Below are 25,531 nucleotides of genomic sequence, written 5' to 3' on the forward strand. Positions count from 1 at the left end.
TCCACATCTGTAACTCCCTTTTCTTTCTTTTTTAACGTTTGTTTATTTTTGAGAGAGACAGAGAGACAGCATGAGCGGGAGAGGGGTAGGGAGAGGGGGAGACACAGAATCTGAAGCAGGTTCCAGGGTCCTAGCTGTCAACACAGAGCCCAATGCGGGACTCAAACCCACAAACCATGAGATCATGACCTGAACCGAAGTTGGATGCTTAACCGACTGAGCCACCCAGGTGCCCCTGTAACTCCATTTTCTTATAGTGAAAAACCTGGTTCTCATTATCCATCATATATTTACTTATTTGCTCATTCTTGGAATACATATTAAGTAGTTTCAGAATTGCTAATGCATACAGTTGTGATAAGCATACCTACTCATTGGAGTTCGTTATTTTTGTAGATCTTTTTGTCTTTGGCCTGAGGACAAATTACTTACTACATTTGAATTACTTGGGTTAGTTCTTTTTCCACCCTTCACTGTGGTTATGTTATTCATTTGATTTCTGTTTGTGTTTAGTTTTAGGGTTCTCTTCATCTTTGCTGTTGTGAACACATTTAGGGTGTCTCCCATGATTCTCACTCCTAATAACCACACTGTTGAGTAATCCCCTCCCCTTGAGTGTGGGTGGGACTATGAGCAGCTTCTAACCAGCAGAATATGGTAAAGATTATGGGATATCACTCTTGTTTTTATGTTAAATTGTATGGCAAAAGTGAAGGGATTTTGCAAGTGTAATTAAGGTTCCTAATCAGTTGACTATGTAGGGGAAAGGGAAATTATACTAGGTGGCTCACCTAATCTGGTAAACACTTTAAGAGGGCCTCAGTCAGGGCACCTGGATGTCTCAATCAGTTAATCGTCCAGCTTCTGGCTCAGGTCATAATCTCATTGTACATGAGTTCAAGCCCCACTTTGCTGACAATGCAGAGCCTGCTTGGGATTCTCCCCCTCTCTCTACCCCTTCCCCACTCACTCTTTCTCTCTTTCTTAATAAATAAAAACTTTAAAAAAAGAGCCCTGAGTTGGGCCCTGTGCTGACAGTGTGGAGCCTGCTTGGGATTCTCTCTCTCCCTTCTTTCTGTCCCTTCCCCCACTCTCTCTCAAAATAAATAACCATTTAAAAATTTTAAAAAAAGAGAGACTCTGAGAATCAAAGATTTTCTCTTTATTGCTAGCTCTGAAGAAACAAACTGCCAGAAATTATTTTTTCTTTCTATTCTTTTTAAAAGTAGGTTTCACATCCAGCACAGAGCCCAATGTGGGGCTTGAACTCACGACCCTGAGATCAACACCTGAGCTGAGATCGAGTCAGATGCTTAACCGACTGAGCCACACAGGCACTCCAAACAGACTGCCCTGAATTCTATAGTCACAAAGAAACTATTTATGCCAACTACCTAAAAGAGCTTGGAAGCTAACCCTTTACTTGTCAAGCCTACTGATGAGACTGCAGCCCACCTGACAGCTTAACTTCAGCTTTGTAAGACCCTGAGTAGAAGAGCCAGCTAAGCCCAGATTCCTGACCCACAGAAATTGAGATAATAAATGGGTCTGTAGTAATTGGTTGTATAAGAACAGAAAACTAATATTTGTTAATTTTATCTACTCTTTTAATATGTGAAACACTAACATTTCTAAAAGTCTAAACTACACAAAACAGTTCACTCAGGGAAGTATAACTCCCTCAATCACTTCTATTCCCTCCCTTCCCCATATGCTCTTCCCCTTCTGGATTTGGACTCAAGGCATCAGAATGTCTGGCTGTGGGCTGATGTGCCAAAGCCAACAAGAAATAGATACTGCAAGAATTAGGTTCTCTCAGCCAACATGCAGAAGCTGCAATGAAAATTAGGTTAAAAAAAGCTGGAAGGCTCTTGAGAGAAGAAGAAAGTCATATAAATTCCTTGTGATACATCAAAATACAGGTAAATGAATATGCATTTAAATATTTTAGGATAGGGGCGCCTGGGTGGCACAGTCGGTTAAGCGTCCAACTTCGGCCAGGTCACGATCTTGCGGTCTGGGAGTTTGAGCCCCGCGTCAGGCTCTGGGCTGATGGCTCAGAGCCTGGAGCCTGTTTCCGATTCTGTGTCTCCCTCTCTCTGCCCCTCCCCCGTTCATGCTCTCTCTCTGTCCCAAAAATAAATAAACGTTGAAAAAAAATTTAAATATTTTAGGATAAAACTCAAATGGTTTTGGCATGTATCATTTTTTCATGATTTCACACTAAAGCCAAATTTTTGCAATTACTCAACCAACTGCATTTGATAAAAGGTATCTACTATGAAAATAAAGGACATAAAATACTTTTGATATAATCATTCAGCTGCTAAGCCAACTGAACGTTTTGCCAAGTGGAGAAATAAATACCTTTATTGTAAAAGCCACTTCCACTTGGGCATTGTATAACTTCCAGCTAAAAGCATCTTAATTGAAATTCCCACATTCTTATTCCAACTGCCAACCTTTCCACTGAGCTACATCCACGTCTAAATGCCTACTTGATATCACCTCTTTAACATTTAACAAGTATCTCAAACTTAACATGACCTCACCCTACATAGTCACTGTTTACCATCTTAGTAAATGAAACTACCGTTCATGTAGATGTTCAGGATGAAAATTTAAGCATTGTATTTAACTTCTTTCCTTCCTATTCACATCCAAGCATCAGCCAGCCACTCCTGTTACTTCTACACTCAAATTGTATCATTTTGACCATTTTTCATTGCCTCCAACATTTACTTCCCTAATTCAAAGCACCCTATCTTAACAAAATCAGTGGTGTCCAAACAGATTGTAGAGGAAGCAAACCTGCCACTGACATTTAGAGACCTGGGTCAACATACAAGTAGAAGTCGCCAGCCAGCTCCCATCTCTTAACCATCTCCACTTTTGTTCCACACCAAAAAGGGGCCTCATGTTCACATTTGTGGGCACTCCAGATTGTATGTCTAAGCTGTCTAGTCTCACCATGTAGCTACCACTTGGCCACCTTGTGCACATAGGCAGCACATTGACCTTCCAGAGGACAGATGGAGGGAGGGAGCTTTGGACACAGAAGAGGCACAGACTCTGGTAGCAGCCTTGAAGCTACTTGAGTGGAAAATTCGCAGATAGCCTGAGCATGGTCTAAAGGAGGTTTCACGCTCTGGACACGAATGTATCTTTGCATCTCGATTTCTCACCAGGAAGGAAAGGGGCTTGGCCAAATGAGGGCCAAACTGTGACCCTTTGTATGTTTAATAATTATTAAAATGTAAAATATATTTGTTACTAGATACTGATAATTGTATTAACCGAATCTTTAAAAATCTTTTTGACACTTATAGAGTGTTTTGGTCACAGGGAAAAATTAAAATTTCATTTTTGCTGCAGAGAAGTAAATCAAGATGATTAGTAAAAGATTTTTAAGGATAGGCAATTATTGCATTAAGACAAAATTCAGTGATGAAAGTTGAATGGAAATGATTTCAAGAAAAAGGCACAGTGCACACTTTCCAAACGTTAAAAAAGCTTATGTATGTTTAATTGATATTGGTATAGAAAATATGCTACAATGGTATCTTTGAATCATTTAAACTTATAAAGAAAATACTGTAGATGTCAATAATGTAAAAGGGGATACATTAGTTTTTGAAACTGTTGTAAGGGGAAGGTAGCAAAACATTTGAAAGACCACTACTCTGATAAAAGAAGATCAGGTTTAGTAAATGATGTATCAAGGTGTACCATCACAGACACGTGATGCTAAAGAGAAGTAAATGAGGTTGACTCCTATCTCATACCAGCTATCTCAACTTTTACAAGTTGTCACACTCCTGAGTCCCCCAACTGAAAAATTGGATAGGAATATTTATTTGTACTATTGTGACGAATAAATGAAATAACATTTATAAAGGAAATTGCACAGTGTTTGGATCTTAGACATTCCCCAGAAGTCAGCCATGGGTTTTTTATTTATCTGGATTTGACATTCATGAATTATGGTGTGAGAAGATTCTTCACTAGCATTAATAGTAGGGTCTGGATTCTTTACAAATGCCCCAATAAGCAGTGCTAAGTAAGCCCTGGTAAAATTGTGCTTTATCCATCCCTAGGCAGGATTAGAGAAAAACATTCTAGTGTAAAGAATATGGGTGGTCCCTCACGCCAGTCAGAGTGGCCAAAATGAACAAATCAGGAGACTACAGATGCTGGCGAGGATGTGGAGAAACAGGAACCCTCTTGCACTGTTGGTGGGAATGCAAACTGGTGCAGCCACTCTGGAAAACAGTGTGGAGGTTCCTCAAAAAATTAAAAATAGACCTACCCTATGACCCAGCTGTAGCACTGCTAGGAATTTACCCAAGGGATACAGGAGTACTGATGCACAGGGGCACTTGTACCCCAATGTTTATAGCAGCACTCTCAACAATAGCCAAATTATGGAAAGAGCCTAAATGTCCATCAACTGATGAATGGATAAAGAAATTGTGGTTTATATACACAATGGAGTACTATGTGGCAATGAGAAAGAATGAAATATGGCCCTTTGTAGCAACGTGGATGGAACTGGAGAGTGTGATGCTAAGTGAAATAAGCTAAGTGAAATACAGAGAAAGATACCATATGTGTTCACTCTTATGTGGATCCTAAGAAACTTAACAGGAACCCATGGGGGAGGGGAAGGAAAAAAAAAAAAGAGGTTAGAGTGGGAGAGAGCCAAAGCATAAGAGACTCTTAAAAACTGAGAACAAACTGAGGGTTGATGGGGGGTGGGAGGGAGAGGAGGGTGGGGGATGTGTATTGAGGAGGGCACCTTTTGGGATGAGCACTGGGTGTTGTATGGAAACCAATTTGACAATAAATTTCATATATTGAAAAAAAAACCAAAACTGAGAACAAACTGAGGGGTGATGGGGGGTGGGAGGGAGGGGAGGGTAGGTGATGGGTATTGAAGAGGGCATCTTTTGGGATGAGCACTGGGTGTTGTATGGAAACCAATTTGGCAATAAATTTCATATATTAAAAAAAAGAATATGGGTGGTCAATCAAAATAACTAACACAAGAAATCTTTCTTGGCTTCTTCATTCTAAATTTGATTTTATTCTCAATTCAGAATGACTGCCTTCAAATAAGAAAAAGCTAAAAAAAGAAAAAAAACCTAAACACATCAAAGAGGGGCAGCTGGCTGGCTCAGTAGGTAGAGCATGCAACTCTTGATCTTGGGGTCATGAGTTCAAGCCTCACACTGGGGTTTAAAAAAATTTTTTTAATTAAAAAAAAAAACAAACATGAATGATACAGAACAAATTGGTGGTTGCCAGAGGCAGGGTATGCAATCTAGGTGAAATGGGTGAAGGGGCACCTGGCTGGCTCAGTTGGAGAAGCACGCAGATCTGGATTCCGGGTCATAAGTTAGAACCCCATGTGGTTTAGATATTACTTAAGTAAAACTTAAAAAGAAATAGGTGAAGGGGGTCAAAAGGTACAAACTTCCAATTATAAAATAAATAAATCATGGGGATGTAATGTACCGCATGGTGACTATAGTTAATACTGTATTGCATATTTGAAAGTTGCTAAGAGTTAAAAAGTTCTTATCACAAGAAAAAAAAACTTTTGTAACTATGTATAGTGATGGATGTTGACTAGACTTATTGTGGTGATCATTTCACAATATATACAAATATTGAATCATTATGTTGTACACCTGAAAATGATATTATATATCAATTATATCTCAATTTAAAAAAGAAATAACTAATATAATCTAAGTTTATTTTTAAAAAATCACATACCATGAATTTCACACTTATTAGGATATTGTGAACTGTTAAGTCATGGGGGCAATTAGTGGTTCACCATGAAATATTTATATTAGATGACACAAAATTAGAAAATGTACAAATCAATATTTATTATCAAAATTACAACAAAATAGGTAAAAACATGAGTTCATCAAAATAGCTACATGTTGGGGCGCCTGGGTGGCGCAGTCGGTTAAGCGTCCGACTTCAGCCAGGTCACGATCTCACGGTCCGTGAGTTCGAGCCCCGCGTTGGGCTCTGGGCTGATGGCTCGGAGCCTGGAGCCTGTTTCCGATTCTGTGTCTCCCTCTCTCTCTGCCCCTCCCCCGTTCATGCTCTGTCTCTCTCTGTCCCAAAAATAAATAAACGTTGAAAAAAAAATTAAAAAAAAAATAGCTACATGTTATATACTGATAGCTATTTCAGAATTTGAATTGCTTTGTTATTAAGATACTATTACTAAATATGCACCATTTTTTGTTATATAATAGGATTCCTTTATAAGGAAGTAGTGACAATGTTAAGAAAAGTTTCTAAGAAGAAAAAGTAACATGAAAAATTATATGAATTAATTTATTTTCCAGAAAATTTAAAAAGGATCATAGAGTGATCATTTCCCTGTCATAGTTTCGGCTTCAAGCATGCCTTTCTCTATTCTGAGATGCTGGAGCTGGGACTTTGACAAAGATGTCCCAGTCTCCCTTGCTACTGTTATAGTTTGCCAATGGAGGCATTAAAGGGAGACTGGAAGGCTCAGTAGGGAGAAGAAAAGGGGAAAGGGAGAAGGAACTCACTTCTGTTTTCCAGTTCTTTCAGTATCTCTAGCAGTAGAGGAGGGCTATAGCTTGCCTGCAAATTCTTTTTGCTTTCTCAGCACCAGACTGCTAAACCCAGTTAACAGCCATGTTAACAGACTCCTCTTCCAAACTCTTAGGTTCTGGTAAATCCTTCCTCTCTCCTTTGTTCCCTAAGCTCTATGGTGTTAGCTGTTTCTTGAAGTTACAAATCTGTCCCCTTTTTGCTCTTTCAGTCATCCAACATTGTATAATCAATTTCCTGTAATTAAATATTGTTTGAAATTACCAGTATAGTTCTGCTTTTTTTTACTATATCCTGATGGACATAGTCCTAACCACAATTTGTTTTAGCAGTACAACCGCCTACTTGTGGGAATACTTTGAGGACCACTGTCCTACACTACTGGAGATGACTAGAGTCAAACCAGTGTTGGACTTGGTGGTATGACATAAGAAAAGTAAATAAGGGACAAAAAGTCTTCCTATGATCAATTACTGACATTTGAAGAGATAGTCGTACACAAACTTCCTCTTTTAAAAAAAATTTTTTTAATGCTTATTTTTTGAGACACACACACACACACACACACACACACACACACACACACACAGAGTGCGAGTGGGGGAGGGGCTGAGAGAGATTGGGAGACACAGAATCCAAAGCAGGCTCCAGGCTCTGAGATGTCAGCACAGAGGCCGACATGGGGCTTGAACTAAAGAACCGCGAGATCATGACCTAGGCCAAAGTCTGATGTTTAACCGACTGAGCCACCCAGGTGCCCTCAAAGTTTCTCTTGAAGGTATATTATGCCAGTCAAGAATGGAGTATCTTAAATTTCTAGCATTTAGTATGAAATGTCCAAGATGATCTCTATCCTGCACTGATAATCAGATCCAGGGAAGAGCTGTTTGATGTATTGGTCAAGTAGCCAATCACAGTTATCCAAAGAACACTTACCTAGTACATTTCCCCACTGAAGCAACCCAATTATTAAATGTTCTAGAGCCTTAAAAAAAAAAAAAGGTGCTTGACTTCTTCTGAAAGTAACAGTGCCCAATTTCACATTATAAACAGCAAATCGCTCAACCCTACTAGCCACACTCCTTTTGTCCAACTCTCCAGCCTTAGCTATTAGAGGTTTCTTGATGGGATGGGGATCGGAGGATTTATTCTCCAAAGATTGGTTCTCATTTCAAGAACTTCCCCCCTTGTTTCCACATACCTCTATTTACCAAGATCTTGACTTGGGTGCACCTTCCAGATCTTCCAGGGTCTGGGGGTGGGGAAGAATGCTGCTTTGTTCAGAATTTTGACTGTTGGAGCACCTGGGTGGCTCAGTTGCTGAAGCGTCTGACTTCGGCTCAGGTCGTGATCTCAGGGTTTGTGAGTTCAAGCCCCGTGTGGGGCTCTGTGCTGACAGCTCAGAGCCTGGAGCCTGCTTCAGATTCTGTGTCTCCTTCTCTCTCTGCCCCTCCCCCACTTGTGCTCTGTTTCTGTCTCTTAAAAATAAGTAAATGTAAAAAAAAATAAAAAAAGAAAGAAAAGAAAAAAATATATATTGACTGTCAAATACTCCCTCCTTGACTCAATTTTAGTTAGGCTCCTCTGGACTCTCTTCTCAACTAGGATTCAACTTTTGGCTTCAGTGTTTGTCTTTGCATTACCTGGTTTTAGCAAGAATTCTGTCAACTCAGTTTAGCCAGAGCTCTTGATATCTCATTACTCTTAATATCTAATTAAAGTCTTCATCCACCCAGGCGATATCTGATATCAAGAACTCTCTTGGTCAGTCCAGCAAGAATTTCCCCTTACCTTTGATGTCTCCTCTTAATTTTCCATCCACTGACTTTCCCCCACTCCCACCAACTTGCTATTACATATAAACCCTATTTGTTCTTTCTGTATTTGGAACTGAGCCTGGTTCTATGCTGAAGTTTCTTCTCCCCTATTGCAGTGTTCCTGAATAAAATGTATTTTTGAACTTCTTTAACTACTGTTCAGTTTTGGTTTTCTTTATCATCACTCAGGGCCTCGCTTTCTTGTCTTCCTGTGGATAGTTTTCTTGAAGCTGGACCCTTATTGAAGTTGTAAGGTAAAAAGGTGGAAACAGCTTCAGGAGAACCCCCAGAGCTACTGGCTATCATACTATAAAAGGCTCTGGTGCAAATGAGCGTCTCCCTAACAAACGGAATGTAATCACCCTTCTGTGGTATCACATTAGGTCCTAGTAGAAAAGGGATATAAACATGAAGGTAGCAGTGACCCGGCCCATGGCCGGGGATGAGGGGTGGTGTGGGGGGCTGGGAGAACAGTTAGATCTGGAGACAGTCACACACAAAGGCACACAAAGAAACCTCTTCCACAGGCTCAACACTAAAAGCCAGCCCAGAAACGAATAAAGCTCCACCTCTGGTCACAGGTAAACTCCTTCGACCTCTGGGGTAAGAACACAAAGAAATGCTCGTCCATTTCAGGCACAGTCCCTCTCACAAACCCACAGGCACCCGCACATTCTCGGCGTCACACATCGACCCACAATCACGGGACGTGATTTTAAACACAGAAGCTGACTGCACTGACAGAAGGCTTCGCCCCGTGGTGCACAAGCACAAAAGTGTGCAGCGACGGTCACACAGAAATCGCCACATCTGAGAATTCAGTAACAATCACGGACGTGCGCAAATTCACGGTTTCCTCACGCACAGCCGCCCACAGTCACTTGCGTGCCCAAGATCCGCCAGGGTGGCACACAGTTCTCGGGTCAAGACTCCCACGGCTGCGGCCACCTGCGCAGGCGCGGAGTAGAGGCGGGCCTTGGGGCCCTCTGGGAAATGTAGTTCAGCAAATGAAGGCCGCGGCGCAAAGCTCTCTGGGGCTGGTGGTTCGAAGGGTCCTAAGGAAAAGCTGAGCTGCGTCCAGTCCAGCTGGATGTTTCCCCAGAGGAGCTCGGGGTCCCGCACCGCTCAGTCCCTGCTCCGCTTCGCTCCGCGGGGCATTCTGGGAGGGGACGTCGTGGGTCTCGGGTCGCTGGGCGGGTTTCCAGAGCCCGCGGCGCCGGGAGGTGAGTTGGGCCTGGCTGAGCGCGGGAGCCAGAGGTCAGGGCCGGGCTTGAGGTGGACCGTCAGGGACCGGGATGGGGCCAGGGGGGTGCCCTCAGGGGTTCCTGTATAACTGTGTGAGAGGTCGCGATGTGACAGAATGTGATCTTGTGTGGCACCGTGTGTGTGATTATGAAAGATTATATGTCTCAGGTATAAAACTGTGTGTGTGTCTGTGTGTGTGTCTGTTTCTGCAGGTGTAACTACGTGTTACTGTATATGGGTTTGTGAGAAATAGCGGGTGTGACATTGTGTCGCTGTATGAATATGTGTGATTATGTTTGACTACTTATCAGAGGTGTGATATAGGCTCTTGTCTCTATATGACACATGTAACAGTGTTTGAATGTGTGTGACAGCAGGTGTGATTGCGAACCCATGACCATCTTTCTCTGCAGGTATAAATTTGTATGAGTAATGGTGACCGGATGTGTGACCTTGTGTCCTAAGTCACTGCGAGATTGCGTGGGACTGTCTGTTGGAGTAATTGTGTGTCATCATCTCTGTCTTTGGGTTAATGCCACTGTGTATGTGTTTGACATTACAGGTGAGCTTGTGTGACCATGTGTAGTGTATGTGTGTGACTGGGTGAGAATTTGTATGTGTACGTGAGACTGAAGGCTTGATTGTGTGGGACCTAATGTGTGATTGTGGGCGCAGAAAGATTAAAATTACTTGCCCAAGTTCAGACAGTTAATAAGTGACAGAACAGGGTCTTGAACCTAGGCAGAGTCCTTGCTTTTAATTACTAAACTCTCTTGGTCTTTCCCATACCGTGAGAGTGAAAACTGGGGGCCTTGGATTCTCAGGGTGTTGGAGAGGATTGTCCCTGGTCTTGGACGAGGAACTGTCAGGATATGGGAACTTAATGTGGGTCTCGTCCTTCAGTCCCCTTGTGAGTCACAGAACCCAGTCTAAAGACATTGTAGTGAGACCATCCTCAAACTGACTGCTCTGGGGATGGAAAGCTCAGTCTGAAAGCCGGGTCTTCCTCACCTTAGGCCATGCAGTTTCAGATTTTAGCTTTGTCTTTGTCAAAACTCTTCCACGTTTGGTGCTGAGAGAGGCCAATCCATGGCTCTTTTTCTGATATACCAAGTTAGCGAAATTTTGCTTCTGACTTTCTTAGTTAATAAAGAAAAATGGTCTCATTTCCTTTCCAAACAAAGGTAGCACTTCTTTACACCAGCAGTTGGCAGTGAGACAGTGAGGAAAGAAAGGTTCTGAGAGATGGAGTAACTTGCCCAAGGTCATGCAGCCAATGAATGAAGGAGTGGAGAGTCACCATGCGCCTGGGGGCTACCTGAAGCCCAAGGCTTTAACATCACCTTCTTTCGGAGACTGATGGCTTATCTCAAACTTTGGAAATATTACCCCAAGTGATGCACCACTCTTTGCAGACAGAAATATAAAAGACATTTTTGGGGGGCGCCTGAGTGGCTCAATCACTTGAGCTTCTGACTCTTGATTTCAGCACAGGTAATGATCCCAGGGTCCCCGGATCAAGCCCCATGTTGGGCTCTGTGCTGAGTATGGAGCCTGCTTAAGATTCCCTCTCTCTCTCTCTCTCTCTCTCTCCCTCTGCCCCTCTCCCCTGCTTGCGCTTTCTTTCTTTCTCTCTCTCTATAAAACAATAATAAAAAAGTAAAAGACATTTCTTTTATGCAGATGCTATGTAGGGCTCCCAGATGCAGAGAAGGCTTCATTGATTCTCCTTTCAGGTTGCAAAGGCTTTTATGGACAATTTCAAGCTGTGTTGCACTAAGGAAATAATTTTCTCAGAGACTGATTGGCCAGTGCAGAGTAGCCCAGATTTAGGAAGTCGTATATCCTGAATTCTAGGTCAAACATGACTATCCTCATTTTCAGATTGAAGATGTGTTGGCTCTGAGAGAACAACGAATATTTCAGGCTGTGCAATTTGTTATTGGTTTGTATTAAAATTTAGCGATGCCTGCCTCAAGCTCTATTTCTGTGAAGTAATAAAGGTAATATCTGCATCTCTGAAAATGCCTCTCTAGTAGATATATGGCTTTGATTCCCCAGGTTATGTTAAATAATTCCCATTCAGACATTGTAGGCTCTTGAAAGAGGACCAGTTTTGAGTCTCGTTGCAGTTGATTCTTATGACTTTGAGTTAGTTGCTTTAGCTTTTTGAACCTCAGTTTTACTTGTTGGCAAGATAAGGATAATAATATTTACCTTTGCGTTTTGTGAAGAATAAAGAAAATAATGACATATGTAGGGGTGCCTGGGTGGCTCAATCAGTTGAACATCTGACTCTTGGTTTCAGCTCAGGTCATGATCTCAGGGGTCGCTGACAGCGCAGAGCCTGCTTGGGATTCTCTCTTTCCTTCTCCCTCTGCCCCTTCTCTGCTTGTGTGCGCACGCTGTCTCTCTCTCTCAAAACAAATAAATGTTAAAAAAAGATAATGACATGTACAACATGTATAACATTGCTATTTATATTACAGGAGGCCCAGTAAGATTTATTTATTCATTTAATAAATATTTTTTAAGCTTTTATTTTGAGAGAGAGAGAGAATGAGTGAAGGAGGGAGCGGTGGAAAGAGATGGAGAGAGAGAATCACAAGCAAGCTCCATGCTGTCAGCTGGGAGCCCAATGCAGGGCTTGATCCCACGAACCGTGAAATCATGACCTGAACCAAAATCAAGAGTTGGATGCTTAACCCTACTGAGCCACTCAGGCGCCTCCATTTAACAAATAATTTTTGAGTGCCTGCAAAGGTTCTGGCATTATTCTAACACTAGAGATACAATCAGTGAACCAAACAAATCCTAGTTCTATTAGATCCCACACTGTTGTTTGGGGAGACAACAATAAACAGAGAAAAAAAGTAACATGTCCAATGGTGTCAAAAGCTACGAAGAAAAATCACAGTAAGGAAAAAGAGACTGGAAGGGAAGTTATCTTTAGATAGAAGGTGCCTCTCATGTGGTAACAACTGAGCACAAACAGGAATGAAGAGAGGGAGTGAGCCATGTCCAGGCAGAAGGAAAATCAAAGGTAACAGCCCTGAATATGGACTGTGCACAGTGTTTGAGGAACTGTAAGAAAACCTGTGTGCCTGGAGTGGGGTGAGCAAGCAGAATGAGGGTAGGAAATGAAGTCTAAGGGGCATCCAAGGGCCAGATCATAAACCACCTTGTTGGCCATTTAGATTTTGTTGAGTTCAAGCTATATGTTCTTAATACCAGTGAGGACTTCAGGGGTTAAATTAATCTGTGGCCTTTTCTCAGATCTTAGAAGGCTTAGGGCTGGCCTATGTAAGGAGGCTGTGGAGACCATAAAGGGACAAGAGTTCTATCTTTGTGAATCTGAGATCAGCAATCTGGGGCTGGTTTGCCATTTTCCCCCCCTTTAATTCTTGTTTCTCAGGACATTGTTCTCCAAAAGAGAAGATTAAAGAAGAAAGGAAGAATGGCTGTTGGACTTTGTAAAGCCATGTCTCAAGTAAGTTGGTGTTTTCACTTTGTTTCCAGAAATTCTACTTCTTTTTTTTAGGACTTTGTGACTTCAGAAAGTCACAAATAGCCCAGTGAGCACTCTCACACTTGTCTCTCTCAACTACCTCATATAATCTCTCTATAAATCATTTAGTATCTTTTTTACTCAGTGCTGTGCTCAAATATGTGATGGAAGAGAACTGTCCTTTTTAGATAGCTCATGATTTGTTATGCTGGAGATTAGTGCAAGTGGAATAAAGGACAGAGGTGTGATTATTGAGCGCCCTATTAAATAGGGAAGTCAAGGATGGCCTTTCTGAGGAAGTGACATTTAAGCAAAGAAAAACCTCAGTGAAAGTAGGGATTAGGTTTCGTGGAGATTTGGAGAAGAGCTTTAAAAGTAGAAGGAATAGCAAATATGAAGTTATTATGGTGGGAACATGTTTGATGAGCTCTAGGAATATCATTGAGCCAGTATCCTCAGAGGGAAATGAGCACTATGAGATCAGAGGAGTAGCTGGGGAACAAGTTATATAGGCCCTTGAAACTCATGACCAGAACTTTGAGGTTTGTTCTAAGGGTGAAGGAGAGTCATTGGAGTGTTTGTAATGTAATTTGATTTATATTAAAAAAAATTTTTTTATGTTTATTTTTGAGAGAGAGAGAGACACAGAGCACAAGCAGGGGAGGGACAGAGAGAGAGGGAGACACAGACTCTGAAGCAGGCTCCAGGCTCTGAGCTGGTAGCATAGAGCCCCATGCGGGGCTCCAACCCACGAACCATGAGATCATGACCTGAGCCAAAGTCAGATGCTTAACGAACTGAGCCACCTAGGCACCCCAATTTGATTTATATTTTAAAAGGAAAATAGAAAGGAATTAAGGGTGGATTGGGCGATCAGTTAGGAGACTACCACAGTAATCTAGGTGGAAGGTGATAGCTGCCTGGACCGTGGTGGTATCATTGGAGCTGCTGGGATTGGGGTATATGTTGGAGATAGAAAATGTGGGATTTGGTCAGGGGTTGGTTGTGGAATGTGAGAGGAAGAAAGAAGTCAAGGATAACTACAAAGATTTTTGACCTGGGCAACTGTACAAATGGTTGTGCCATTTACTGAGATGGAAAGACAGGGCACAATGAGATGGGAACAAAAATTGAGTTCTAGATATATTAAGTTTGTGAGATTGGGTATCCAAGTGCAATATTGATTATACACTGGAATCATGATTGGGGGTGTGAATTTGAGAATGATTAGTGTATTTCAAGCCGTAGGACAGGATAGGATTATCTGATTGTGAGTGTCTATAGGAAAGATGCCCAAGGACTCAATTTGGGTATTCAGTATCTAGAGGCTGACAAGAAGAAGAGGAACCAGCAAGAGAGACTGAGAAGGACTGATGTAGAAGGAAAACCAGAAGAGTGGGGAAGTCAAAAGTACAGAGTATTTCATAGAGGATGTGACCAACAGAATTAAATTCTTCTGAGGAAGATGCAGACTGAGAATTGACCATTAGATTTGGTAACATGGAAACTACTAATATTCTTGACCAGAGCTACTTCATAGAGGGGTTGAGATGAAAGCATCATTACAGTGGGTTCATGAGGGAATACTGGCCTAAAAGGTGAGAATAGAGATGAGTCTAGACCTACACTGCCCAGTAATGTACCCCGTAGCCACATAAGACTGCTCTGAATTAAGATGTGCTATAACATATATACCAGATTTTTAATTTTTATTAGTATTGTTATTTTTTTATTTTAGAAAGAGAAAGAGAGAGAGTACAAGTCAGGGAGAGGGACCAAAGGAGAGAGAGAGAGAATTTTAAGCATGCTCCAAGGAGCATGATGTGGGGCTTGATCCCAGGACCCAGGGATAATGACTTGAGGTGAAATCAAGAGTCAGACATTCAACCGACTGAACCACCCAAGTGCACCAAATATATACCAGATTTTGAAGATTTAGTACAAAAAAAGAATGTAAAACATCTGATTAATAATTTTTAGATTGGGTATATGTTGAAATAATATTTTAGATATAGTGGGTTAAATTAAGTATATTATTAAATTTACCTATTTCTGTTTACCTTTTTTTCCTTTTTTGCAATATAACCTAGTGATTCAGCATGACATTTGGTCTTAAACATCTATAAAATGTGTTTTATACTTTTTTCTTACTTTTTTAAAATAAGTTTTACAGTGAGATTAAATAAGATAATAACTGTAAAATGCTTATTAGGGTGTCTGAAATGTAGTAATTGGTCAATAAATAGCAGAATATAAATAGCAGTTATTCTTATTTTTTCCATTATTAAATCTATTTGCTTTGTTGATGTAGCTACTAAAAAATTTTTAACATTTATTCATTTTTGAGAGAGAGAGACAGAGTGCGAGTGAGGGAGAAACAGAGAGAGAGGGAGACACAGAATCGGAAGCAGCTTCCAGGCCCCGAGCTGTCAGCACAGAGCCTGACGCAGGGCTTGAACCCATGAACTGTGAGATCATGACCTGAGCAGAAGTGGGACATTTAACTGAGCCACCCAAACGCCCCCTAAAAAAATTTATTATGTGGCTTACATTGTATTTCTATTGGATATTGCTGGTGTAAACAACTCTTTGGAAGAGTTTTCTTATTTTTTTTAAAGTTTCATTTAAGTAATCTGCACACCCAACATGGAGCTCGAACTCACGATCCCAAGATCAAGAGTTGAATGTTTCTCTGACTGAGCCAGTCAGGCACCCCTGGAAGAGTTTTGTTAAGAGGAGTAAGGAAATGGGACAATAACTACAGTGAGATTGTGGAAGGGACTTTATCTATTTATAAGATGAAAGGTATTGCATCAGTTTGTATACTGATAGAAATAATCTAGTAAAGTGAGAAAATACCGATAAGGGAGATATCTTATATCTTCCTGATAATTACAAGGGAGAGAGGTGACAGTGTCTTTGTATGGACAAGTGAAGGGATTGGTCATAGATAGGAGCCTAGAGTTTTATGCATTGAAACAGAGGGAAGACAGAATATATGAGTATGGATACAGGGCAGCAAGGACTTGTAATGAACAAGAAGATGAGGAAGTTCAAAGTGAGAACAGAGTTGGTGGTAGTTTGAGAAAGAGAGAGAGACAGAAACTATGAGAGTTGGAAAGTGAATTTATTAGGGAAGTGTAGTGGTGCTTTTGTGGAATCTCTGGTCATATCCTAGAAGTACATTGGGTTAACATTTTATCAGTCAGGGTTCCAGCAAGAAACTCAAAAGGGGACTCTTTATAAGCTATGATCAGTATATAAAGAAACCACAGAGGATAGTGCTATACCCTGGGACTCATAACAATAAAACTTGGGCCTGAACCCAGAGACAGAGAGATCTGAGTGCAGAGGGCCACTGACAGACATTGTGACCTAGGAGTGAAGGACAGGGACCACACAGGGCGGAGCTGCAAGGAGGGTGCCAGCAGAGTAAAAATTGTGCTTTGCTTGCCTCTCTCTCATCTCTTGTCTGTGGCTGAACCCAACTGAAGATGGGTCGGGAAAGGGAGTCTATTAATGCAATTAATACAGGTCAACCTCACAGGACATAGAGAAGTGTAGAGGGGCACACGGAAGTTATACAACAGTATGTGTTTGTCTGATGTTTTTTCTCTGGCCACATTCACCCACATTTCTACTATGTAGAATAACCATATTTAATATTTATTTATTTTTGCAATATGATGGACAACAATAGAACATTTAATTTGAAAGCACTAGCAAAAGAGATTATTTTCTCCATAAATTTAAAATATAAAAACCAGCTCAAAAAATAGAAAACTAAATAGAGCAATGTGCAAGAAAGAGTTAACATAGCAGGCCCGAAGCTGCTGTGTTTAGAAGAACCCACTTGCAGGTTGGATTTGGCTGGCGTCTGAGATCTTGGCACTAAATTCATTCTCGGCACTGATAGAGATTTTATTATTTTTAATAAAAAATGAGATCATACTTTGCAAAATGGAACTTAAAATGTCATTTTAAGCATTGAGTACTCTTCCTTCCTATGGATATACTATAGGAAACTACCGTTTATTCACTGAGTGGCAAATATTTACTGTTTACAATGTGACCGGTTTTATAATAGACACTGGATAATCACGAGATTGTAAAACAGATATCCTTCCCTCATACAGGTTATAGTTCAGTGGTGTAGGCTAAACTCTTATTTTTTGATATGTAAGTTTTTTTCCAGATGTAACCTTCCAATGAAAATTCTATCTAAATATCTTCATATATACTTTATTATGTCTTCAGGACACATTTTTGGAAGTTTTTCCTTACATATAGAGTCTAAGTTTCAGACCATACCCTTTAGTCAAAGCCCAATTTAAGGCCTTTCTTCACTTCTCTGACCCATGTGATATCCCAGTTTGGGGAATATAAAGGAATCATCCCTATAAGAATTTCCTGATACATGGTGTATGTAACATAAAACAGCCTTGTTCACATACTTTCATGTTATAAACTCATGTTTCATGCCATAAGCTATTTTTTTCCTGTGTATAGGTCTTTTTTTATTTACAAAAATGTGAAATACTTTTCTCTCAAAATATTCGACAAACTTGGACATGTACTTGCTCCCCAATAATCAGTTTCCTTGGACCACTTAGAGAACTCTGGCAGAAGTCATCTTTTCTGCCAGGACCGTATGGGAGCACTTGGCAAATGAGATTTTTTTTTCTTTTTTCTTTTTTTATAATTTCAGGGTTTGGTGACCTTCCGAGATGTGGCTCTAGATTTTTCCCAAGAGGAATGGGAATGGCTGGACCCATCTCAGAAGGATTTATACAGAGATGTCATGTTGGAGAACTACAGGAACTTGGTATGGCTTGGTAAGGATGTCTCCCCCATAATTCAGAATCTTCCCTCGGGTGTTTTTGCTTCCTCCATTAGGAATATTTAGGTAATCTTGAGTGCTTAGCTGAATTTCTTCTTCCTGTTCCCAGGAAATAATTTGAAGTAGTTTCAAAGAGTTAGAAATGAATAGTTCCCATTGTTGGAGAAGGATGGTTTGGAATAGCAGCATCAGTATGGCGTAGGAATTTGTTAAATTGAAAATTATAGGATCCCACTATAGACCTACAAAATCAGAAACTCTGGGAATAGGCCTAGTAATTTGGGTTTTTTTTTTTTAATTTTTTTTTTTAACGTTTATTTATTTTTGAGACAGAGAGAGATAGAGCATGAACGGGGGAGGGTCAGAGAGAGAGGGAGCCACAGAATCTGAAACAGGCTCCAGGCTCTGAGCTGTCCGCACAGAGCCCGATGTGGGGCTCGAACCCACGAACTGTGAGATCGTGACCTGAGCTGAAGTCGGACGCTTAGCCAACTGAGCCACCCAGGCGCCCCAAGTAATTTGGGTTTTAATGAGCCCTCCTAATGATTCTGATGCCCATTAAAGTTTGAGAACCACTGTGGTTTCTGATTCAGTAGGTCTGGGTTGAGGCCTGAGAATTTGCTTTTTTTTTAATGTTTATTTATTTATTTTGAGAGAGAGAGAGAGAACACATGTGTGCTGAGCAAGCAGGAAAGGGGCAGAGAGAGAGACTCCTAAGCAGGCTCCTGTCTGTCAGGGTGAAGCCCAGCTTGGGGCTTGAACTCACAAACCATAAGATCATGACCCGAGCTGAAATCGAGAGTAGGACTCTTAACTGTCTGAGCCACTCAGGCGCCCCGAGAATTTGCATTTCTAATAAGTTCCTAGGTGGTGGTGCTTCTGCTCTAGCACTTTGAGAACCACTGCTACGGAAAGAGTTTCATCTTCATCCTTCATACCAAAATCATTCCCTTCTCTGGCCCTTCCTCTAATTGCTTTCTTGCTTAATGACCAAAAGATTGCGTTTGAGTACTAGAAAGGCTAAAGCAAGTTGATTGTCTCTGTTTGTCTCTTTCTTGCTCTCATTTTTCTTCTCCTGTAAACAGGACTCTCCATTTCTAAGCCCAACATGATCTCCTTATTGGAGCAAGGGAAGGAACCTTGGATGGTGGAGAAAGAGATGTCAGATGGTCAATATGCTGGTGAGTGACAGGGAACTGGACAAGGAGTGTTGTTGTAAGGTGCCACCCCAACTGGTCATGAGAATGCTTCCCTGCACTTGAGGAGGCTACCCTGGGCTTGGTGGGGGTGGGTTTGTCTCTATTTCCATCAAAGTATATGCTCTATGATTCGTCTAGAAATAACCCAAATCTCAGTCCTTGCCAGCTCTTTTCCTTTTAGGATCGGAAATGTGTACATTTCCAGATTTCATTTTAGAGTTTTTATTTTTATCCAAGTTATTATAAAAGTTATACATGCACATTTCTTAACGAGTCAAGTAGGTTTACAAGGCATATTCCCTTTAAAAAGGCAGTCTTTTGTCCACCTCCCTAGTTTCCCTCTCCTTAAATGGACCAACTTTCTTTACTTTTGCAACTTTTTTGATGTTTTCTTCATTTCTTTAACAAATACGTATATGTTGCTATTTCTTAATTACTTTTTCAGGTTTAGTCCTCTACCAATATCTTCTAAGAAAATAAGAATTTTGTTTTTGAAAATAAGAATTTAATACTTTCTTATCCTAAATCAAATACATGTATGTGCTCACACACATACACACGTGCACACACACACACACACACACACACACACACACACTTCCCATCTCCTCAGTATCATAATTTTGATTGAATCACTATTCAGGGTTTATATTATTGTGGCTATTAAGTGCTAGTCATAGTCATTCTGTGTATGTACCAAGATTACTTTTCCTACACAACTTTTTTTTTTAATGTTTATTTATTTTTGAGAGAGAGACACACAGCATGAGTGGGGAAGCGGCAGAGAGAGAGGGAGACAGAGAATCTGAAACAGGCTCCAGGCTATGAGCTGTCAGCACAGAGCCTGATGTAGGGCTCGATCTCAGAACTGTGAGATCATGACCTGAGCCGAAGTCAGACGCTTAACCAACTGAGCCACCCAGGTGCCCCTCCATACAACTTTTTATTTTTCCTGGAGTTAATAATTTCTGGGGTGGGGGTGGGGTTGTCTATTTGTTTGTTTTTTTTTCCTCTTGATTTTCTGTATACCTATTCCTCACTCAATTCCCAACTCTCCATCAACTATCTAAATCTCTTAAGACAGTCAGACACATTAGGTAATCTATTGATTTTATCATCTTGGAGAAATCTCTCCCAGACTCTTCAGATATACTTCAGTCTGGACAAATTGCTCATTACATCTGCTTGTGCTCAGTTTGGATTTATCTGATGTTTTCTCGTGATTAGATTGAGGTAACGCATTTTTGGAAAAAGTGCAACAGAAATAATGTTAAGTTCCACTCAGTGCAACATACTGGATTCATAATATTGATATGTCTTTGATCACTTGGTAAGGTAGTTGTCTGTCTGGTTTCTCCAATGTAAAGTTACTATTTTTCTATTTGTAATTAATAAGTATCTTAGGGGAGATACTTTGAGGCTATTCAGTTTCTTTGAAACTTTTGCCCACTAATTTTAGCATCCATTGCCCCATTGGATCTTGTCTGCAATAGTTATTACTGTGATATTGACCTAATGTTGATTTTTCCATTTCCCTCCTTTACATATATTAATTAGGATTGTCTTAGAAAAACTGTTTCTTTTCTCCCATTTGTTTATTTATTCAATTATTTCTTTATGGAATCATGGATTTTTATTTTTTCTGAGGGAGATAAATCCAATAAATCATTATTTTGTTGCTCAAATTGCCCTAGCTTTGACCATTGGGATTTCATTCAAGTTGGTTTTTTTGACCTTTTAACATGCTCCTATCCATTTTCGAGCACTTCCTTCCTCCCCAGCTCTGGGTGTTCCCGGTTCATCTTGTTTTCCTTGCCCCAGCCTTGAATCAGGTTCTGCTCCTAGGAGCTCTGGTTCCTTTTATTGGGAAATGATGTTTAGAAACCAAGGTGTAGGTGCTATGAGTGCTCATTGCTACTGGGATGTTTTTGCTCCTAGACCCTCACAGCAGATTGAGCTGGAAAATATATGTATATATACCAACACACACAGGTACACAGACACTTCTATATTTATTTCTGTCTCAGTTTTTTTTTATATATTAAAATTACCAGTTTATTTTGATATCTTGATTCTAGTTTTACTCCATAGGGCTTATTGTAGCCTTCTTCCTTATCTGTAATTTGTTGTTCTAACAATAAGAAACAATGTATTTACTTATTTACTCAATTTTAGCATACACAAAATTTCAGAATTTCCAAGATACTCCTATGTGAGAAACAAATTTACTAACTAGATTACATTATTCATATATGGTTCCTTTTGTCTTTAGTCTTATAGTATTCAGCCAAAATACTATTTTTCAAAGTTACTTAGGTTAGGGGCGCCTGGGTGACTCAGTCTGTTGAGCGACCAACTTCGGCTGAAGTCATGGTCTCATGGTTTGTGAGTTCGAGCCCTGCGTTGGGCTCTGTGCTGACAGCTCAGAGCCTGGAGCCTGCTTCGGATTCTGTGTCTCCCTCTCTCTCTGCCCCTCCCCCACTCATGCTCTGTCTCTCTCTGTCTCAGAAATAAATAAACATTTAAAAAAAAAGTTAGGTTAGTTCTTTTAGGTTCATTTGTTACTGTTTGTATTCTGTTTGGGTTCTTACCACATCCTGGTTGATTTTAATTACTTATTTTTTTGGTATCTGAAACATTATTATGCTTTTAAGAATCAGAGCTATACAAAAATATGTCCTCAGAAATGTGTAACTCTCTTCTCATCCCCGCTATCCTATTTTTATCTCCTTAACTTCTTCCTATCTCTTTCTTATCTGCTTCTTGTAGATACCAATCTCTGTATTTTCAGGTTTGTCCTTTTTATGTTTCATTTGTACAAATGAGCCAACATATGTGTAGTTTCTTGTAAGTCTTTGTACATTACATGAAGGGTAGCAAAGATACACTTTGCATTTTACTTTTCTCACTTAACTATATACACAGGCAATCACTCCATATTATTCATGGAGATCTTCCTCATTTTTTTAACAGCTGCAAAATACTTCATTATGTGGGTGTTATGGTAATTTATTTAACTACTTTCTGATGTGTGGACTTTTAGCTGTTTGCACTATTTTACAGTTATAACCAGTGCTTCAGTAAATAACCATGTTCATACGTATTTTCATAATGTCAAGGCTATGTTTTCAGGAGAGATTATTGGAAATGGGATTCCTAGTAAGTGCATATGTAGTTTTGTTAGGAGTTGCCACATTCCCCTCCAGAAAGGTTGTGCCAGACTACTTCTGTATTAATTTTGTATTGCTGCTGTAACAAAGTACCACAAATTTAGTGGCTGAAAACAACAGGAATTTATTATCTTATAGCTCTAGAGGTTAGAAGTAGAAAATGGGTCTTACAGGACTAAAATCAAGATGCCAGCCAAAAAAAAAAAAAAAAAAGAAAAAGATGTCAGCAGCCTGCCTTTTTTGTGAATGCCCTAGGGAAGAATCTGTTTCTTGCCTTTTTATGCTTTTTTTAGGACCTTTACTCAGACTTTTATTTTTAATTTTTAAAAATCACTTTATTTTAGGGGCTCCTGGGTGGTTCAGTCAGTTAAGCATCTGACTTCAGTTCAGGTCACGATCTTGTAGTTCGTGAGTTTGAGCCCTGTGTCGGGCTCTGTGCTGACAGAGCCTGGAACCTGCTTTGAATTCTGTGTCTTTTTCTCTCTGCCCCTCCCCTGCTCACACTCTGTTTCTCTTTCTCTCTGGAAAATAAATAAACATTAAAAAAAAAAACCACTTTATTTTACATGTGGCATTTACATGCAGTATAGAATTGAGTCTTGCTTTGTGAACCAATCTAAGTATCATTTCAATTTAATAGGTGAAAATCCAGGTACATTTTTGATATGTTTGGGCTTAACTCTGTATATTGTTTTATGTGATGTTTTCTGGTATTTACAGTTTTTAAAAAAGACTTTCACTTGTCTGTTTTCCTAGCCTTTATTTTGGTCATCTAATACTATAGCTTTTATAATAATGAGGAAGATTTTTTTGTTGTTGTTGTTCTAGTGTTGTCTTTGAATTTTTTTGTTTTGTTTTGTTTTGTTTTGTTTTGTTTTGTTTTGTTTTGTTTTGTTTTGGCGGGGGAAGAGAGACAGCAGGAGAAGGGCAGAGGTAGAGAATCCTAAGTAGGCCCCATGCCCAGTGCAGAGCCTGTCTCAATGGGGCTTCATCTCTTGACCCTAAAATCATGACCTGAGCCAAAATCAAGAGTTGGATGTTTAACTGACTGAGCCACTCAGGCATCCCCTTTTGTTCTAGTGTTATTGTGCTCTGTTTCTATATACAATATTTATTCTTTCTATTACTTAATAAGTTGGCTTTAAATAAACTAGCCCTTGATTTTTTAATCTATTACAGATGAGTCAATAAGTAGGTTTATGTCACACCTTCTCTTCCCAAATTTTGTTAGTTGTATGTTTTTTATATTGTCACAGCATATTATATTTACATGCTGTTCTGTCACATTTATTCCAGCCTTTAATTTTGTCTTTTATGGCTAAATATATTCAGTGTTTTTCACTAGATCCTTTTGCTAAAATTTCTCTGGAAATTTCTCTAGATTGTCCTCTAGCAGTTTCCTCAAAAAGAGCTCATGAAAATAGTGTCCCCTCCCCCAAGTTCTATCTTGTTCATAATTGGCCATTCTTTCCTTAAATTTATTATAGCATAGTATTAATGTTGAATATTGTTTATGAAGAAGTCTGATGCCAATTTGATATTTTCCCTTTAAGTATATAATTGGCTTTATATTTTGTTCTGGTCTCCTAGATGGTTCTTTAATTAAAAAAAATTTTTTTTTGTCGTTTATTCATTATTGAAAGATAGAGAGAGACAGAGCATGAGCGAGGGAGGGGCAGAGAGAGAGACACACACAGAATCCAAAGCAGGCTCCAGGCTCTGAGCTGTCAGCACAGAGCCCGACGTGGGTTTTGAACTCACAAACCATGAGATCATGACCTGAGCCGAAGTCGGACGCCCAACCGACTGAGCCACCCAGGCACCCTGATGGTTCTTTAATTTTAAAGTTATTTAATTAGATACATCTCAGTCTGACCATTTTGGATCACTTTTTCCTGAAATGTGTGCTGTCTTTTAGGATGTAGAATCGAGTTTTTATTTCAGGACATATTTTTATTTCTTTTTATAGACAAAGTGAAGAATACAGGAAAGTACAGTGACTAATACAATAAATGGCTACCACCCAGAATTGATCATTGTTAATGTTTTGACATATTTTCATTTTTTGATGAAGAGATAAACTGTCTTAAGTACAAGTTCTCTTTGTTTCTCATTCTCAGTTCATTTTTCCTCATCTGCTTCTTGCTCTGAGAAGCAACAACAGTCATGAGTTCATCATATGTCCTTCTAATTCATTTTGTAAACATATTTTGTAAATATCTATGCATTTGTTGAAAAAAGTTATTTTCTTTTCTTTAATGTTTATTTATTTTGAGAGAGAAAAAATGTGTGCATGCACACACAAGCCAGGGAGAGGCAGAAAGAGAGGGCGAGAGGGAATCCCAAGCAGGCTCTGCACTGACGTGGGGCTCAATCCCACAACTGTGAGATCATGACATGAGCCGAAACCAAGAGTTAGTTGCTTAACTGACTGAGCCACGCAGGCACTCCAAAAGTGTTTTTATTTTCATAGGTAGTATTCTTTACATTTTCTTCTACAACTTGCTTGTATTACTCAACATTTTTCTGAGATTTATCCTTGGTAAATCTATGTGTAATATATTTCCATTTTTTAAACTGTTGTATACTATTGCATGTTTTGAATTTGCCACATTTTATGTAACTCTTTCCCTATAGATGGCCATTTAGGTTGTTTCTATTTTTTGCTAACTCGCATAGTAGCAGGGTATGTTTCTATGCACATGCACGTAAGAGTTTGTCAAGGGTTTGTACATAGTAGTAAAATTGCTGGAGCATAGGAGTGCACACTTTGTTTTACTTGATACTCAAACTGCTCTTGAACATGATGGTATTATTTATACCTCTACTAACAATATCTAAGAGTTCTAGTTTCCTTATTCCCTTGATATTCTCCAACTTAAGTTTGTGATATTGCCCTTGATAAATTTTTACCAGTATGATGAAAGAGAAATGCTCTTGAAGTTGTTTTAATTTGCTTAGTAAGACTGAGCATTTTCCCGGAAATGCACTGTCCATTCAGAATTTCTGTTCTGTGAATTACCTTCTCATATTTTTAACCCATTCTTTGAGTTAAGGTTATTTGGCTTTTTCTTACTGACTTTTAGAATTTCTTTTTGTTAAAAAAATTTTTTTTTTATTTTAGAGAGAGAGAAAGTGCATGT

At 39.7% G+C, this 25,531-nt stretch overlaps 2 protein-coding genes across 3 annotated transcripts in view; one reads left to right on the forward strand and one right to left on the reverse strand.

Moving 5' to 3' along the window:
• Positions 1 to 25,531, reverse strand: part of LOC124511172 (zinc finger protein 585A) — a 333,171-nt gene that overhangs the window by 196,617 nt on the left and 111,023 nt on the right. The window lies entirely within an intron of this gene.
• The window catches only part of ZNF527 (zinc finger protein 527), a 31,069-nt gene continuing 15,026 nt past the window's right edge, over positions 9,489 to 25,531 (forward strand). The window contains exons 1-4 of one of the 2 annotated variants that reach the window (XM_047078145.1): positions 9,489 to 9,649; positions 13,087 to 13,161; positions 17,888 to 18,014; positions 19,105 to 19,200. In XM_047078145.1, the coding sequence (XP_046934101.1) occupies positions 13,129 to 13,161; positions 17,888 to 18,014; positions 19,105 to 19,200 (256 nt within the window). In that variant the 5' untranslated portion in view covers positions 9,489 to 9,649; positions 13,087 to 13,128. Of the gene's footprint in view, positions 9,650 to 13,086; positions 13,162 to 17,887; positions 18,015 to 19,104; positions 19,201 to 25,531 lie in introns of those variants that run through there. The other variant, XM_047078146.1, reaches the window with a different exon arrangement.

This window comes from Lynx rufus, unplaced genomic scaffold (genome assembly GCF_022079265.1).
Source record: "Lynx rufus isolate CCGP_SWC_20201006 ecotype Redwood Valley unplaced genomic scaffold, mLynRuf1.p SCAF_16, whole genome shotgun sequence".
Lineage (NCBI taxonomy): Eukaryota > Metazoa > Chordata > Mammalia > Carnivora > Felidae > Lynx > Lynx rufus.